This window comes from Blastomyces dermatitidis (assembly GCF_000003525.1).
Source record: "Blastomyces dermatitidis ER-3 genomic scaffold supercont1.2, whole genome shotgun sequence".
Taxonomy (NCBI): domain Eukaryota; kingdom Fungi; phylum Ascomycota; class Eurotiomycetes; order Onygenales; family Ajellomycetaceae; genus Blastomyces; species Blastomyces dermatitidis.
In genome coordinates, this window is record NW_025544775.1 from 3,288,376 (window position 1) to 3,301,734 (window position 13,359).

The following is a 13,359-nucleotide window of genomic DNA, read 5'->3' on the forward strand; positions in this document are numbered from 1 at the left end:
CACAGCCACTTCTGAACTTGCTTATGAGTGTAAAGGAGCCATAGCGGCCACTAATTAATTTAGCGTATGATATATAAGAAGCCGGCGTATGCCTGTAATCGTACGCTGGCTCAAGTAACCTTTGAATCACAAAGAATGAGACTAAATGAAATCAAATGAGACCACTTTCTCATTTTTTTCAAGTCATGATCTCATTTTAAAATCTGATATATAGGTACTTTGTATGTTTTTTTAATGATTAGTCCCAGCAGGATTCACGCCAAGAAATGTATGAGACCAGATCAAATGAAATCAAATGTGAAATTCATGATTTCAGTGATCAGTCTACTTTAATCAGTAATTGATCTCTGTGATACTTTTAATAGTAGTATCAGCTGATCTCTTCTTAAGATCAGTTATTCTGAGATATTTTTTCATCTCAGAGATTCACACTTTCATCTTCTTTTACAGCCAAGTAAGAGAGATCTTCTCAGTCTTGATAGAATTCATCAATACTTGAAGCTCTGAGATTCTTACTCTGTACTGCTTAGGCATCTGAACTTCTTGTCAGAGCTGATATAATATCTTCTTATAGAGTAGATAATACTTACAAGAGAGATAGAAGTTATTATTATAGATATAATAGAAATAACAGAAGTAAGAGAAGAAGTGAATATATAAGATTCTCTTCTTCTTCAGCTGCTTAGTGCAGCACAGACAAGTAGCAGTGCTGATCAGAGACTGTATCAGAGCCTTCTCACAGAGAGAAGATAAAGAAACTGCAGAATTCTGCAGACTCAACTCAGTAGTATTTCAAGCAGAGCTTGAACATGCTGTGAAAGAGAAACTACAGATTAAGCTTCTCAGAGTCACTGTCTCTAAAATCAAACTCTCTCTGAGATTCTCTCTGAATAATTATACAGAGTCATACATTACTGTGTTGACTGAGAGAGAGAACAGTGTTATAACAGTAGTAGAGAGAATAGAAAAAGAACTGAATATGAATAAATTAATCAGTAGAAGAAATAACATCTCACTGTAAGATACAGTGACTACTGCTATAACTGTAAGAGAAGCAGAGAATGAAGAAGAAGAAGATATAATAATAAGAGCAGTGCTTCTGTAATCTGTTAACATTATTATTTTCATCTTCAATCAAGCTTTCTTAACAGCTACATAGACTGCAGCTGCACTATAAAGACATTTATTACTCACTAGAAAACATCAGAATAAGTCTCTTATTATCTCTTAAGAATGATACTCTCATGCACTCACTATTTCAGATGAAGAGAAAAGAGAGAAAAATGTGTCATAGAGAAGAGAATCTTTTCAAAAAATTCTGTCACTACTATTACCTTTGCTTCTAAAATACATCACTTTTACAGAGAATTTCATATATAGAATGAAATATGATGAGAGATCTGTAAGTCACTTATTAACTATATTTTTCACATTCTAAATTAATATATAAGGAACTCACTTATCATGCATTTGATTTGAATGAAGATGAAAAAAGAAAGATCTACACAGTCAGCAGAAAAACTCATCTATTTCTTTATACAGTATACATACTGTCAATCAGTTGATAACTATTACTATATAGCGAAGATAACTTCTAATTCAGTAATCTTAAGAGTATTGAAACTATACTCTTAAAGAAGAGAACATTATCACACTCTCAGTTATATCAAGACTCTGTTACAGTTTCACACAGCTTATTACTTTTATATAAATGATTTCATTCATCTTACAGACTGTCTGAACTGGTTTTCAATCACTCTATAATATTATTCAGATATATCATAGAAAGATCTGATTGATAAATATAAGAACCTTACTTCTATACAAGATCAGCAGTTTACTCTTTCTTAGCAGTGAGATACTGCTGAGATATCACTTCAGCTATTCTCACTTATGAAATAAGAGAAGAGTATCTGCTCATTATCTATATAGAATAGCTAGATGCTGACTTCTTATCAAAGAACTCAGTGATTCATTTTTCTTTTACTGAAATATATACAAGAGTTACTGCATATCTTATACAATCTTCTTAGTATACTAAGTATCATATCTGTGATATTCTTGCAATAACTATGTAGTCTACAAGCTCACTATTCAAGCAAGATAGTCAAGCTCACTTATACAGCTTCTCAAACAACTACCTCTACATGACGCCGCTGACTAGCCACCGCTTCAGTTCCGTCACATTACAGTAATAGAACTGTTAGAACTATTATAATAAATGAAGCAGAAAAGCAGTTCAATATCAATCTTATTAACACAGCTTACATCCCGAATTTCCATATAAATATCATTACATGAAAACTGTGTTTTTAAATAGAAGACATCTATCATGATGAAAAAGATTTCAGATTGTGAAAATGCACAGATAATACAATCTTTACATGTATTAAAGTATTTGAGAGATTGCTAGTTACAGAATATAACAGTGAAACAGCTGTTTATTCAACTATATTGAAAAAAACCACTACTGAAGTCAATGCAGCTATTACATAGTTCACATCACACACTTCTAACATTATTATATCTGAAAAAATGATATCTTCAAATTCTATAACTTCTACAAATTCTTCTTTTTCTAATCTGTTAATATATACTTCAACAAATCATTCTTCTAATAAGTTAATACATATAAAATCTTCTCAACAATCTAAGAACTCTATAGCTACACAGTTTATATAATATAAGAGATTAGAACATTTTTCAAAAAATATCATTATAAAACTTACAAATGATACAACTAGTGTTTAAATCACTTATTAAGAAGATGCTGTAAATGAGCTTATCACTGAGCTTTGTAAACCCTATCATCTATGTAATGTGAAAAGTCAAATATCTAGATGTTTTCATGTTAGATTTTATACACTGAATTTAACACCTGAATCTACACCAGAGTCAACAGATCTTAATATTAATATTAATACTCAATCAGCTGGGATAGCTAATTGTACTCAGAACACTGAAGTTGATATTAATACTTATTCAGCTGTGATAGATAATTATACATGAAATATTACATCTAGAGCTTATAATATCAGTGCTAACTTTGATGAAGATAATATCATTGAAGACTGCAGAATCAGAAATCACAGAGCTGCTTATCTTATAATAGTTATAAAAATTAAAAATTATTTATTTCAAATAATTAATAAGATATTCTCTCATTCTCATTCACACTCAGACTTCTATAAGTCTCAAAATATATTTTCTAATACTGTTTTTAATGTTATTAATAATACATCTACATTAACAGTATTCATATCAACTTCAAGAATTCATAGATCTCAACTGTCAGATTTATCAAATCACTGAACAGATGCTGAAAAACACTTATATTATAAAGAATCTGAGAATGCTAGGCTTTATGTCTATATCAGAGAATTAGTATCTCTTCTCAAATAATTGATTAATTATCTTCTTCTATATGAATGATATTGTCATTCTATTTCAATGAGAGAATTCAGATGAGAGATATCAATCTGAGAATATATTCAATTCAGTGATATTACTGTGACGGGCTGCGCCCGATCAATCATATAGACTATTCTGTTACACTTCACAGATTTCAACCGCTCCATTCTTGAATGCGTACGCTCCGATTCTCAGTCATTCTCAATTGCTGATTCTCAGCTGCTATGAACGCGTGTATATTCTTCTGCTCTGAAGCTCCACCGCGTACATCATCACATATGTGTATAAATATCCATCTCAATTACTGATTCTCACACTTTCTCTTTCTTTCCTTCTCTAATGTTTTTATCTTTGTTAAATAAGATCTATTAATATAATACTGATCTATTCAGTGTAGGCCTCTTATACTATAAAAATGTTCATCATCTTCTTATTAGAAAATAATTATTTACATATTATCTTCTTATCAGAAATAATTACTCATCAAGAGATATCTGAACATATAATAATGTATAAGAAAGAGAAACACAGTTAAGCAGACACTGAGTTCTTAGATAGTTCTCAGATAGAAGCTTGCTCATCAGTCACTCTGACTCTGTAACAAGATCTTATGAACAGAGTAAGATTTTATAAGAGAATATCAGTGAAAGATCTGAGAGTTCTGATACTCAGATATATGAGATATTTATATAATTACACATCTGATAATTGATATAACCATGTCTTATAAGAATATGAAATCCTTGAACACAAGCATAGACGCGATGTCACAGTGACTCTAAGCAATGTTGAAATTACAATAATAATAAATAGCTGATATGCATGCAACTCAATAAATTCAATATGAAGAGATTCAACAATTAATTCATAAAGAAGCATTTGATTATGTTTCAAAGTCAAAGTTAATTCAGACATTGAAGATGTTAAAACTGCCACTTTCTCTAATAAAATGAGTTAACTGTTTTATGTCTAAAAGAATTATACAACTTTTCTTTGATGAAATGAAACAAGACAAGACTGAGATTAAAATAGAAGTACTGCAAGAATCTTCAATCTCACTCATTTTATTTGCAATATACACTGCATATCTATTCAAAAATAGAAATATGAGAATAGTGCGATCTCTGAGTTATATGGATGATATTGGTCTAGTCTACAGCTCAAAAACTATCAAAGAGAATTTGAGAGTAATTGAAGAAGCTGCAAAGGAAATCTTTATTAGAGCAGATATCAATCAAATTCAATTTGATATGAATAAAACTGAGTTAATTCATTTCTTTTCTAGATTCAATGAGAAAGAACTATCTCTAACTCTTTTAAATAGAGAGATTAAACCCAGTGTAAATGTCAAATGATTAGAAGTATGATTAAACTTCAAGTTGAATTTTAAATATCACATTTAACAAAGAACCGTCAAGACAGAAAGACTATTGAACAATATAATCAGACTATCAAATACAGAGAGAGGTCTATTCTTCCAGGCTATAAGACAGTTATATATAGTCTGTATTACATCAGTAGCTGATTATGAAGTTCAAGTTTAATGAAATAATCAAGAGAATTTCACTGAACTCTTTCAAAGTCTGTAAAACAGAGTCTTGAGAAGAATTCTGAAAGCATTCAAATCATCTTCTATTAAAGCAATGAAAGTTGAAGTGTCAATTCCTTCTTCTGCTATTAGATTTGAAAAGGCCTGTATAAACTATGCTCTGAGAGTTATAAAGATAAGCTCAAATTATATAATCAGAGAAAGAGTCTCTTCTTCATTTTCATCAATTAACTCTGAAAATGAACTGGATTGAAATAGATTTCTTGATTGAAATGAAAATAATTCTTCAAAGAAAATATCTTCTCAACTATACAGACTATGCTCTCTGATTAAACATCAATTTTCTTCTTTAAATGTTGAAAAAGTTGATCATGAGAAGTTATCTCTCTGAAGAGAAAAGCTTGAATCTCTTATAGACTTATAAATAAGTGAACTATCTAAAAAGAAAGAATATGAACAGCATTTGAAGAGAATTTCTACAATCAATATAAAAGACTCTATTCTGATTTATTCAGATGGCTCAAAAAATGAGAACTTGAATAGATTAGGCACAGACATTGCTTATACTGAAGATAATATTAATTTTATCTCAGATTTCTGAAATCTAGGCTCTGAATGTGAAGTCTTTGATGCTGAACTATTTGCAATAGTGAAAGCTTTCAAACTCATTGAAATAGAATCTCATAAAAGAGGAAATTGTTTGAAAGAGGCATGGATATTCTCTGATAGTCAAGCTGCTTTAAAAAGACTTAGAAATAGTCAGATTCATAATAGTCAAATGAATCTTGAACTGATCTTAAACTCTGTTTTAAAAATTCAAAAGAGAAGAACATCAAAGCTGAGAATTCATCTGCACTAAGTTCCTGCTCATATGAATATTCATGGCAATGAATTGACTGATTCAGCTGTAAAAAAGAGTGCAGAATTAAGCAGATCTATTCAAAAAATTGTGTCCTGGTCTTTTATAAAGAGAAAAATAAAAGAATCTTGTTTAGACAAGTGGAATGAAAGCTGGCAGAAACAAAAGAAGAGTATACATTATTCAAGATTTGAAATAAAACCCAAGTGGAAATCTTGTTCAATTAAATATAAAAAGAAAATATTCTCATCTATAATACAGCTGAAACTAGGACATGGCTATTTCAAATCTTATATACAAAGATTTGATAATAGATTTGACTTAATAGAATGCTCATTCTGTAATGCAAATGAGAATTCTGAGTATATTGTAATACACTGTGCATTATACAATAGTCTCAGAGTCAGATTGAAAGAGAAGTATGATCTAAATCAATTAAATATGAGATTCTTATTCTTAACTGAGACAGAATTTAAATACTTAATAGACTTTCTATCAGAAACTCAAGCAGCTATAAGAAAATGGCTAAATTCAGAATTATCTGAATATGAAGAGGAGGAAATCATTCAGATATAGTCTGTTAAAACAGCTATATACTATCTTTTAATAATTTGTTTTGTTACAGTCTTTCTTTACTTTATCTTTTTCTTTCAATTCCTTTCTATCTATCTATTTAATGTGTCTATCTTTAAGACTGTGTTCTCTTTTCCTTTGTCATGATATTGTCAATTGATTTCAAAGTATCAGAAGATGTTAAAACACTGCAATTTGTAAACAGTTTTTATGTTCTGAGCTGAAATTTTCTGATTTTGCATATCTGAAATTGATGAATGTATAATAGTTAACTTTACAGATGTAGGAAAAACCCTGAGAACTAAAAGTTCTCAGGTAGATGTCATAGTCTCTGACTGCATACATCTATAATTGAAGAATAATAATAATAATAATAACAATTAATTCATGCAATTTCAATATCTACAGAATCAAATACAAAACCACTGAAAGAATGCTTAGATGCTCTTATATATTTCAATACTTCTAATCTCACTCTCTACTTATCATGAAAAATGGAAATGCTCACAAAACTGAGTATAGATGAAGATTTCATCAGTTTATTAATCAATCAAGATTGATATATTAATGAATAATTGAAGAATTATACAAAACAGAAGTTTCATTTATGAATGAAAGTATGTAAATCAGCATTGTGAACATCTGATAATATCATCAAATATCTTGATATTCTGTTTCAAGACACTGTTATACAACAGAAAGTATTAGATTGATTACAGAGTATCTGACAGAGAAACATTTCTCTTACAACATTTATCTCTGACTTTAATACTAAGATCTTAGAAGCAGGTAATCAATCTTGAGAGAATTGAATAAAGATTAGCATGCTCAAGAAGACATTAACTTTCAAACTCTTACAGACTCTCATAAGTATAAATGAAGACTTAACTTATAAAGGCTTCTGCACACAGCTTCAGACATTGAATGACTGTCTTATCAGACTCAAGAGTATACAGAACAGTGATAGAAGACATTACACTCACATACCTGCACTGAGAAATAACTCAGTCACGCATATATCTGCACTGAAGAATAACAATGATGCAGATATCATATATTGAGTAGACTCAAATGTCTACACATAAGCAAGAGTTTCTGCTGCTTAAACAGACTTTCAAGTTCCTGAGATCACTCTCAAAGAAGTCACTAATTAATCTCAATGTAAAGTGTGTATTAACTGTAACTGATCAGAACACATTGCTTTCAACTGCTGATTAATCTATATATCTTCACACTTGAGAGAAAGATCAGCGCCTGTCCGTGTCAATCACATTATATTAGAGAAAGATTCAGAGAATAACTATGAGAATGTCTCAATGAAATAGAGAAAAGATTAACTTCTGTTCAAATTTGTAAATAGAAGTTTGAAGAGATCAGATGATAATAATTTGAAGAGAAGATAGCAATGAATACAATTCTTGTATCTACTGTGATTAATAATATGTATAATATAAAAGCCATGATACACAGTAGTCTATATCACTATACAATGATAAAATCTTCAGTTGTAAGATATCATAACCTTCAGTGTATCTCTTTATCAAAACCCTGACTTCTTGCAGCATTTAATGATTCAAAAGACATTTATACCTGTTACATGATGAAGCTGATCATAGATGTGAGATAACATCAACATGAACATGTCTATGCATATAAAGTTGATAATCTTGATTACAATCTTATGTTAGAACTTGTCTGATCATCTGAACAAGACATCTTATTGAACACTTAAAACAGAAGCTTGATATTTCCTAATAATGATAGAATTCATGAAGATGATATTCACAAGACTCTTAACCTTACACACATCTCTGTCAACACTTATAAAATACTCTGAAAAAGAAGTCATCATTAAAATCACTGACAGAGTCACTGATAAGTTCATTAACAGCAGAATCATATATCAATCTATTTCATCAGTCTGACTAATATCAAAAAGACTCTAGAAAAGTTATCTCATGTTACAATAACAGATTGTCATATAAAACTCTTTCAATTAATATCATGAATATCTAGATGTCTTCTGATAAGATAATATTATAAATATACCTCTCTTACAAGGTTCTGAAGTGAATCACACTATTAAGTTAGAGAAAAAGAATCATAAGAACTCTGAACTGTCATGAGACTCTCTTTATAACATGTTTCAAGATGAACTTCTTCTTCTTCAAAAGACACTCAATAATCTGTTGAATAAGAAATTCATATATATTAGCAACTCTTTCACTGCAGCCTCTATTCTCTTTGCAAAGAAATCAGATGAAGAACTTCAGTTCTGTATGAACTATTAAGAACTGAATAGAATAATAAAGAAAGACTGCTACTCACTATCTCTTATCAATGAAACTCTAGCTCATATTGAATAAGCTCAATGATTTATAAAACTAGATATCATTACTGTGTTTCATAAGATCTGCATCACTGAAGAAGATGAGTGACTTACAGCATTTCAAACATAATATAATCTTTTCAAATGAATAGTTACTCTTTTTGAACTGACTAATACTCTCAGTATATTTCAGAAGTATATCAACTGAGCACTCTGAAATTTCCTTAATAAATTCACATCTGCATATCTCAATGACATTCTCATCTTCACTGATGAGTTCAGAAAAGAATATCAAGAACATGTACAGAAAGTATTACAATAACTATAAGAAGCAGAACTATCAATAGATATTAACAAGTGTGATTTTGAAGTCAAGAGTATCAAATATCTGAGTTTTATTATAGAAGCTGATAACAGAATTTGAATGAATTCTGAGAAAGTCTTTATCATTCTTGAATGAAAAGCTCTGTGTACTGTGAAAGATGTACAAAGCTTCATTGAATTTACTAACTTCTATCAGTGATTTATACAAAACTTCTCAGATATCATGAGATCACTTACAGATCTTACTAAGAAAGACTTAGTATTTCAATAATCAGTGAACACTGAAGCTGCATTTATACAGATAAAGAAGATATTCATTAATATCTCTCTGCTAATAATATTCAATTCTGATTACAAGACAGTTATTAAGATCAATTTCTCTGACTATATAACTGAAGAAGTGATATTGTAATATGATGATGAAGATATTCTATAATTATGTATCTTATATCTACGAAACTGAGTTCTGCTGAATGCAATTATGAGATCTATGATAAGAAACTTCTCACAATTGTATACTATTTAGAAGAATGAAACTCTGAACTTCAAAGTATCTCTGAATTTGAGATAATTACAGATCATAAGAATTTCAAATACTTTATAATTATCTGTAAACTTATCAAATAACAGATGTGATAATCTGAGTTCTTAAGCTGCTTTCATTTTACAATACACTATCATTCTGACAGTTAGAACCTGATGACAGATGCCCTCTCATAACAAGAGTAAGATATATCATTCAATGTAATAGATACTCACTGAATGAACTGAGAGCAGCAGCTCTTGAACCTGAAGATACTAGTTGATCACAATGAGATCACTCATGATACTATACATACTTCATCAGTCAGAACATTCTTCAGATCTACACTAAATAAATTATAACATACAACAGCTTAAACTGATGAACTTCTTCAAACACTTATCAAAGCAGTATATTAAGAAGTACTCTGATTTTCCCCAGAACTACATATAAGAATCAATATCTCAGAATGTTCAATCAATGACAATAACACTCTATGATTTCATAAACAACACTGAGTCTCTCACTCTGAACTCTTACACACTCAGATAATACAAAAGATGCATGATTCACTTATAACTGATTATTCAGATTATGAATAACTGTATAGAATAATCTTCTGAGAGTTCTACTGATCTGAGATATTAAACAGTATCAGACACTTTATCAGAAACTGCAATCATTGTTCTTTTATTATCTTATAAAAGAACTGTAGAAAAGATCTGCTGAAATCACTCAATGTCTCTGATAGAATCTGATAAGATGTGATAATTGACTTCACTATTGATTTCTCTAGAAGTAAGAGTTATAGAAACATTCTGATCATTATGAATTAATTGAGCAAAGATATAATATTGAAACCTTATAATAAGATAAATACTGAACAAGTTATCAAAGCTTTTCTACAGAGCCTATTCTATCAAATGCATGAATTGCTGAGATTAATAGTATCAGATCAGAGCTGTTAATTTATAAGCACTCTCTGAACAAGAATCTGTCAAGTTCTCAAGATTACACACTGTCTGTCAACTGTCTATTACTCTGAGACTGATGATGCATTAGAGCAGACAATTCAGACTGTAAAAAACTATCTCTGTAAGTTCTGCAATTATTCACAAGATGATTGATATGATCTGCTTCTACACACAGAGGTAGACTGACCGTGTGACCGTGTCTGAGACTAGGATCAGATTTTTTGATAGTCTCATTACCAATTCAACTGATCTCATTACACAGTTTTAACATTAGATAGTAGTCTTATACTGTCTCAGTGAGACTTACTGTCTACTCTTATCACATTTTTCAAATGAGATCATGATTTTCACTTCTCAATTTAAATTATTTTTATTACTTTAAATGACTTTAAATCTCATTTGAGTATTATCAAAAAGTGTTACTTTTTAAAAAATTAAAAATAGTCTAAAAAAACCTTAAAATGTCTAAAAATAGTAACTTTATGCCAAGAATGAAACTAAATGAAATCAAATGAAATCACTTTCTTATGTTTTTCAAGTCATGGTTTCATTGTAAGATCTGATATATAGTCACTTTACATGTTTTTTTAATAGTCAGTCTCAGTGAGATTCACATCAAGAAATGTATGAGATTAGACTAAATGAGATTAAATGTGAAATTCATAGTTCCAGCGGTCAGTCTACACAGAGGTTACTATCAATGAATAAGATATTGTTTCAACAGACATAAGCTCATTCTTCTTTATATATAGTTATTACATGAAAGTGTTGAATCTTCTAGAGATTACACAGTTCACACTGAATCTCTACAGTTCAATTCAGATTGCTGATAATATAGTAATAAAGCTCTGAGATGCCTGCAATTAAGCAGAAGTCTTCATAGCAGTTATAAAACAAGATCAAGAGAATTAAATCAATGTTCACTGAGATCTCACTGAATAATATAAGATAGAAGATCTGATATGATTGAATCTTAAGAATATACAAATCACATGTTCATCTCATACACTAGATTATCATTACATCAGATATAGAGTAATAGAAGTTCTAGATAGTTACAACTATTATCTTAACACATCATCAGAGATTTATAATATATTTTATACAAGCTTGCTTTATTACATTATCACTGATCTGTTCTCTTCTTAACTGACTTTCAACTGACAATTCTCAGAGATTATAGAAGAAGATAATGAGCTTGAGTAAGAGATTGAAGATATTTTCAATAAGAGATCACACAGTCACAGTTAATAATATCTTATGAAATGAGTTAGTTATAATTAACTGATCTGAACTCTGAGTTTCATATTATTTAAAACAGCAGTTCTTGATTAATGAAAACTGCTTCTGAAAAGAGAGAGTTAATATGATGAGCTGCACTCAATCAATTATATAGACTATTTCATTACACTTCACAGATTTCAATTACTTCATTCTCAAATGCATACACTTCAATTCTCAGTCATTCTCAATCATTAATTCCCAGTCACTATAAATGTGTGGAAGGTGTAAAGCTTGTGTGATTGAAAGATTGCTAGCTTGTGAAAAGTTATATGATGAAAGGATTAGTAAGCCAGATCACGTGACCTGACACCCTCACTCACCAGAGTAACTATACACGATGCTATATACAAAATTCGCCTTTAAATCAAGTACAGGTATAAAAAATGACTGGAAAATGTGAAGTAATGAAAAACCAGTCATAATATACATCATTTTTTATCCCTCTATCTCTCTATCTTCTTTATATTCTCTTTTCAACATGTATATTTTAAACAGTTGACCTCTTTAACACAGGCCTTGTAATAATACTTTCATTCCATGAAAGCTTTGGCGCGCGTGAGGTTTTTCAGAATCAGAAGTGCAGTGATCTTGAAATCAGTGAGTAGGTCTTCAAGACTGTCCCTCACTGAAGATTCCCTCACTGTTGATTCCCTCACTATAATGATATCTCTTGTAGATGTTGAAGAGTCATCAGATTCAACTGTGAGTTCTGAGAAGTTCAGTGTATTCTGCACTAAAAGAGTAGATATTCTCGCGGAGATATCATAGTCAATTCACCAATTATTAGTGAGTATAAGAAATAATGAACACTCAGGTTGAATTTCCTCATCAATGAATAGATTATCAATTGATGAATCAGGAATCACTGCAGTCTCTTTATAAACTGCAGTCAGTAGGCCTGATGTCACTGAAGAAATCACCACAGCTGCTTTGCAGACTGCATTGAGTAGAACCTTCAGGTTGTGTATTGTAGCTGTTGTAGCTGTTGAGATGATGACAGAATGATTGTTAACATTCTGTGATCAATCTGTAGAGAATCTCTGTTAACAGAGTTTTTCCAGTTATAGTTCGAGTTCTAGAACTCTACATCTCTTCTTCTCTATCTCAAATGTCATCTTGAGATGTTTCATCTGTTGGTCTGATATTGCCCCGCCTGAACAGTAGACATCTGAGTGTTCAATATTCTCATCAAGAGAACCAGCTTCATCAAGCTGTTGAGTAGATTGAGAGACTGGCCTGACCATGTCAGAAGCTGTATTCAAACCAGCTTCGAATCAAGAGAGTGTTTTGACAATGAAGCTTTCAAAGGCTCTAGAAGGATGTTCACTGGCAGAGTGTAAGTGTGAAGAATTATCATCAACTTCAACTGATTCAGTGAAAAGAATGTGAGATCATGAACATGTATGTGAGCGGGATTGTATTGAATCCGCCATCTTGATATTCGTTTATTGAATTCTCAATATTCATTTATTGAATTCTTGTCAATATTGTTCTCTTTTTCTTGCTTTTTTGCAAATGTGATGCATTTTCTGC

The 13,359-nt window shown here is 30.5% G+C and overlaps 1 protein-coding gene across 1 annotated transcript; it reads right to left on the minus strand.

Moving 5' to 3' along the window:
* Positions 1-12,887: 12,887 nt before the first annotated feature.
* On the minus strand, positions 12,888-13,070 carry BDCG_01764 (uncharacterized protein; the record flags this gene model as incomplete). Its single annotated transcript, XM_045417297.1, has 1 exon — positions 12,888-13,070. One exon carries the CDS (start codon positions 13,068-13,070, stop codon positions 12,888-12,890), a length of 183 nt encoding a protein of 60 aa, XP_045274155.1.
* Positions 13,071-13,359: the final 289 nt, after the last annotated feature.